At 34.8% G+C, this 5,993-nt stretch overlaps 1 protein-coding gene across 1 annotated transcript; it reads left to right on the top strand.

Moving 5' to 3' along the window:
* The first annotated feature begins 1,621 nt into the window (after window positions 1–1,621).
* On the top strand, window positions 1,622–4,272 carry LOC139881073 (uncharacterized). The gene is made up of 6 exons (XM_071865612.1): window positions 1,622–2,123; window positions 2,279–2,378; window positions 2,611–2,693; window positions 2,911–2,973; window positions 3,057–3,493; window positions 3,652–4,272. Exons 1-6 carry the CDS (start codon window positions 1,622–1,624, stop codon window positions 4,270–4,272), a joined length of 1,806 nt encoding a protein of 601 aa, XP_071721713.1.
* Window positions 4,273–5,993: the final 1,721 nt, after the last annotated feature.

Genomic DNA, 5,993 nt, shown 5'->3' with positions numbered 1-5,993 from the left:
TTTTATGTGCTTGAATTCTTAATTTGATTGATTTGTGTCTGGAAACTACGGAAATGTTTTGAGCGGATTGAAGATGGAAGTCGGTTATTTGGTTTAAAACGAATCGGCTCATACCCGAACAACGACCCGTAAGAGGCTTCTAGAAGTTTTAAATTTGTCACGGATTATCTTACATACATTTCCCGGATTCAAATCATTATTGGGATGGATATCACCTGAGATCATAGGATCAATTCTCGATAAATACGTGATAGTTCTTTTATATAGTCGAAAATTAATAAAAAAATTATAAATATAAAAAATTTATTTATTTATTTTGGGACAGAATTTATAGTTAAGTATAAGAGTTGTATGTTTTTCCCCCAAAACTATAAAATTAGTACTCTTCCGTGTGAAAATACCTATGAATTGTATATAAAATTATCTTTTAACAATAAAAATTATAATATTAGTAAAATTTAATTAAAAATATATAATAAATTAATTTTATTTTCTTATTTTAATCTAACAATTACAATCTTATAGAAAATGTACTACTCTATTATTTTTAAAATAATAAATAAAATAAAAATAAAAACTACATATCAAAATACTATTCAACAAAAAATTCTACAATTAATAAAACAACTCAATTTTTTTAGGTTAATCGTAAATTATATTAATTCAAATCATGAGTGGCTACATCAAATAAAGAAGAAAGAAATTGCATCGCCAATTAATTTTTGAGTTAGTAATATTATGCGCAATGTTGTTCCCCTCTCGCCGAATAAATAACAATACACAAAAATTAAAAGAGCTAATAGCCTTTTTAATGTCATCTATTACAAAACAGCATGGGAAAAAAACATAGGGAACTGCTATGAATGGCTTCTACTACAGTCAGATTCAATCACGAAGTTTCTGATATTGCAAAGAGCAGCCAGCTTCAATCCTTTTAGTATGGCTAACGCTTCAATGTATTGAATGCCCCCTACGAAGTGTTCGTACGAAATGTTCAATCCTTTTAGCAGCCAGCTTCAATTTATTAAAACAACTCAATGTTTATTCTTCTTATTCCTTCATAAAAAATGTTTTTCCTATCTAGTAAAACATAAGTCAATTAGATTAGTCAAACATTTGAATGTGTCGTTCAATGCCAATATATTAGCTGTATAAATAAAGATATTATTTTATTGTACCGTATAAATCATCTTCCTTTTCTTTATTATTGTATAACCTTCCTTTGATTTCACATACGACTTTATAAACTTACATTCAATGGTTACTGGTTGTAGACAGTAGCAGAAGCACAACTGAGCAAGAATGAAGAATTCGTCCCAAGATTGAACTCCTCCAGCGACCCTATCATTGTGAGTACTAATGAAACTGCTACTTATTATTCCTCCTTTCGTATTAAAATAGATGACGTTTTATATTTTTAAGCTCATTCGTAATATTTGATTATTCCTTATACTACCATGTTGCTTTTGTTGCTGTTTTGGTTTCTCTTTGTCCTTTCAATTTGGTCATTATGTTTGCAGGGGAAAAAAATTGTTATAGTAGTGCAATAGTATTAATTTTCTTACATTTCGCCCCCTAAATTTTAGTAGGTCCAAGTTTGAACCAAGACAATATTCCAGCGATGCTGCCGAATGACGTGTACCGGAAATTTACGCCTTTCAAACGAGCTATTAAAGAAGGCGATGCAGATTTCGTGAAGGAGTTTATTTCATCTAATCCTAATGCAAAAAATGACAAAATTGACCTTCTAGGACAGACTGCCCTCCATCTAGCAATTGATGCTGGCCAAATAAGGATAGTGAAAGATTTGCTGCAAATCATTTCCGACGAGGATGGTTTACGAATTGAGGACAATATTGGTAATACACCGCTCTGTCTAGCCGCTCAAATCGGAAACACGGAGGCTGCTAAATCCATTGTTAAGAACAGCATGGACCCGACAAGCTTGCTTGGCATCATGAATAGAAGAGGAGATATACCAGTTTGTGTTGCTTCCATGGCACAGAACAAGGATACAGCTCGTTATCTTTATTCTGTCACTCCGAAAGAACTATTCGAACCGGAAAATGAAAATGGACATGGATCTGTGCTTCTAGTTTCTTGTATTGCCATACATATGTTCGGTAAGAGTATACTTCAAAGTCATATGTAGACATTTAGTTGGTGTCGTAGAGAAGTGGCCAATGTTTTTTTTTTTTTTTCTTTTAGTTCAGATCAATCTAGACAATTTTGTCGGAAATTGCATATGCTTGTTATATAATCACATCATTTATTACAGATATTGCTCTAGATCTTATCGAGAATTTTCCAGCTTTAGCAATTGTCCGGAATCGATATGGCAGCACGCCATTGGCTGCATTGATCAGGACGCCTTCTCTGTACCCCAGTTGCTATCCTCTGCCTCCTCTATACCTATTTTTCTATCGATGTTAGTATTTGTTTTCTGTATATTTAGCTTGGGATTTTATCTCACATTGATCATATATGACTAGTTAAGACTATATAGTCTAGGTACATATTTCCAGCATATACAAACTTTGTATGATTTTTTGGTTAACCTGCTTGATATTTAGTTTTGGTTTCTTTGTTCATGAAAGGTATATATGTCAGGTTTCCTTCTTTCTTCATGCGAGAGAGTCGACTAGATATTATCGCAGAGGGAGAAAATGTAGAGGATGCCATGAAACCAAAAGGTAGGGTCGACAAAATAGTTTTTGTACATTACAATATACATAGTAGTGTTGACAAAAGATTTCATTATGAAAATCATTCCCCAAATTAACTAGAAGCTTATATTCATTTTATATTTCGGTCTTGTTAGTAGAATTATTCTATTGTTTTTTATTTTCTAGAAAGCAACTAGTTTTTTAAAGTATGTGCTTTTCTGCGTTTTTCATTTTCAACTTGCAGGTTGGTTAGATCGATTTAGCAGATGGGGTGCAAATTTTCTTGAATCAATATTACTTATCGATGGTACGTACGTATTCCGCCTTTATTTCTTTCTTTGGTTCCTATCTTCGTCTCTTTTTCTGAATCCTCGACTTCTCTGATTGTAGTGTCTTGCATACAGAAGTTATACCATTTAAAGCACGATCATCTATGTGCTAAGAAAATCCTAGAATGCATGGCTCCTGAAATTGTGGGGCTAGATCTTGGATATCTCGAGTCATTTGGATTACTAGATCTTTTCTTTGAAGCTGTTGAGAATGGAAGAGTTGAAATTGTCGTGGCAATGGTTAAAGCTAATCCTAGCCTTCTCTATGCTAGGGATAGGAATTCGAGAGGCATGTTTATGTTGGCAGTTCAATTTCGTCAGGAAAAGATTTTCAGCCTTATCTATGGGATTAAAACAAGGAAAGACTTGCTAATCGATTACAAAGATAAGTTTCAAAGTAATATGTTACATATAGCAGGGATGTCACCTCCTATTTCAATGAATGATCGCATTCCGAATCCAGCTATGCGGATGGAGAGAGAGCTCGAATGGTATAAGGTCTGGTCGTAATCTAATTACTATTACATCTGTATCAAAATAGTAATCACTTTTTTTTAAAAAAAAGAAAAGAAATAGTAATCACCTTTACCTTTTGGGTATGTATAGATATATCCACTTTTCAATGTATCCAAAAAGTAAACATTAAATGTTTGCAGGAGGTGGAAAACGTTATGAACGTAATGGAATGGTCATCTTACAATCTAGATTATGCAACTCCTCGTGAAGTTTTTAATACGAACCATAAGGATCTAGCGAATGAAGCAGGGAATTGGGTAAAGAGCAACGCGTCGTCTTGTGCATTTGTTTGTGCCCTAATCATATCAATTTCGTTTGCTGCTGCAATTACATTTCCAGGCAGCAATGATCAAGAAAATGGGTATCCCTTGTTACTCAAAGAAAGCTCATTCAAAATCTTTATGGTATCCAATGCTATATCACTCCTTTCTTCCTCAACATCGGTATTGATATTCCTGAGGCTAATGACTATTTCCTTCGTCGAAAGAGATTTCCTCGAAACTCTGCCGAAAATGATAATGATTGCGTTGACCACTCTTTTCATTTCGATTCAAGCCATGATCGTCGCGTTCTGTGCTGCTTTCTTTGCTGTCCTAAAGGGAGAGCTAGGATTCTTCATACCGATCGTTGTCCTTGCAAGTTATAATATAAATGCTTTAGCACTTGCATTTTCCCCAATTTTAAAGAAGATTTCTGTTTCCTCTTGTGGGTTGAGCGGTTTTGATAAAACAAACAAAGACTTGGCTCATGTAATTATGTAGTGCACAGTGCACTCATGCTATTGTAATTTGTCCCTAAATTTTTGACTTTACAAATGAGATATTACTAGTGGAAATTATGTAGAGCTTAATAAGTACATATGCTAATTTATGACTCAGAAGATGTTCTAGTCTACTGAATCTTGAGGCTCAAGGTAAATGCCAAGCAACAAGATTTTTCATCAAGTAAACATAACTTACAGATCGAATCCCACTATTTCCAATTTCATTTTTCGGGTGAACATTCATATATACGGGTAGGGTTTGATCGTCCTAACGAACAATTATGAGATTCTAAAACAGAGTGAACTTTTCAAGCACAGAAGGAGGGGTGCGAGACAACTCTCTCTAAGGAACTCGGTAATTTAGCGGTCTTTAAACATGACGTCGTTTTGCCTTTTCATTTCAATCAAACAGAGGAATGAATGGTCGAATGGATTCTGCCCACTGCCCGCCCAAGACATCCAAGGCCGCTTAAACCCAATTATCTTATCTATTTCGGAGACGTGCTGTCTAAGGCACGCTATTCAGATTATTCCCTTCAGTTTATATCCAATGTCCAATTAAGCCACTCATCTTTTCTTTGTTAGGGAATTGAGCTAATAATACAGGTGAACACTGTGATGTCGATGTTATGCTAATGCTAGGAACACTTGACAATCGATTATCTGAGTATCAGGTTTTGTCTTTCGATCGATGATGTTACTCTTACGACAATATGCAGTGACATCAAAACCAAATAAGATTATTAAAGTGAGTACCGTTGTAAATTGATATTGATTCTCGAAAAGTAGCACCCCATCTCTTAAATCTATCTGACCATCCTGCAATTGGAAACTAAGGCCCTGTTTACTTATAGAAAAAAGAGCTCTACAAAATTATAAAACGCAGTTTGTTTTCACTCTATAGAAAACTAAGTCCCTGTATAAGTATTTACTGGTAAGTAATGATTTACCTTTCGATTTAATCCGATCCATTACATTCTCTTCTTCTGTGAGAATGTCTAGTTGACTCTCTTGTAGACACAAAGAAGGAAGCTGGACAAATATACCTTTCATGATAAGAACATCCCAAATTAATTCTATTAAGTTGAAAATCACCATGGGTGTATATATAGATTATTATACATGATCGATGTGAAGTAAATACTAACATCGATAGAGAAATAGGTATAGAGGAGGTAGAGGACAGCAACTGAAGAGCAGAGAAGGTGTCGTGATCAATGCTGACAATGGTGTGCTGCCATATCGATTCCGAACAATCGATAAATGTGGAAACTTAAGATCTAGAGCAATATCTGTAATCGATGAGATGAGTAATATAAATTTTTGGGCTTAATTGTAGAAATATTTTCCATGAAAACTAATTTAGAAAATTTCCAGCTTTTCTACCAAACTTTGGACTACTCTTACCGAACGTATGGGTGGTAATACAAGCAACTAGAAGCACAGATCCATGGCCTTTTTCATTTTCCTGTTCAAACAATTCTTTTGGAGTCACGGAATAAAGATATCGAGCTGTATCCTTGTTCCGTGCCAAGCAAGCAACACAAACCGGTGTATCTCCTCTTTCATTTGTAGTGCCTAGCAAGCTTGCCGGGTCAACGCTGTTCTTAACTATGGATTTAGCAGCCTCCGTATTTCCGATTTGAGCGGCTAGACAGAGCGGTGTATAACCATTGTTGTCCTGAATTCGGAAACCATCCTCATCGGAAATTATTTTCA

Source organism: Rutidosis leptorrhynchoides, unplaced genomic scaffold (genome assembly GCF_046630445.1).
Source record: "Rutidosis leptorrhynchoides isolate AG116_Rl617_1_P2 unplaced genomic scaffold, CSIRO_AGI_Rlap_v1 contig111, whole genome shotgun sequence".
NCBI classification, from domain to species: domain Eukaryota; kingdom Viridiplantae; phylum Streptophyta; class Magnoliopsida; order Asterales; family Asteraceae; genus Rutidosis; species Rutidosis leptorrhynchoides.
The sequence above is the reverse complement of the archived record's forward strand: the minus strand, read 5'-3'. Positions and strand labels throughout refer to the sequence as shown.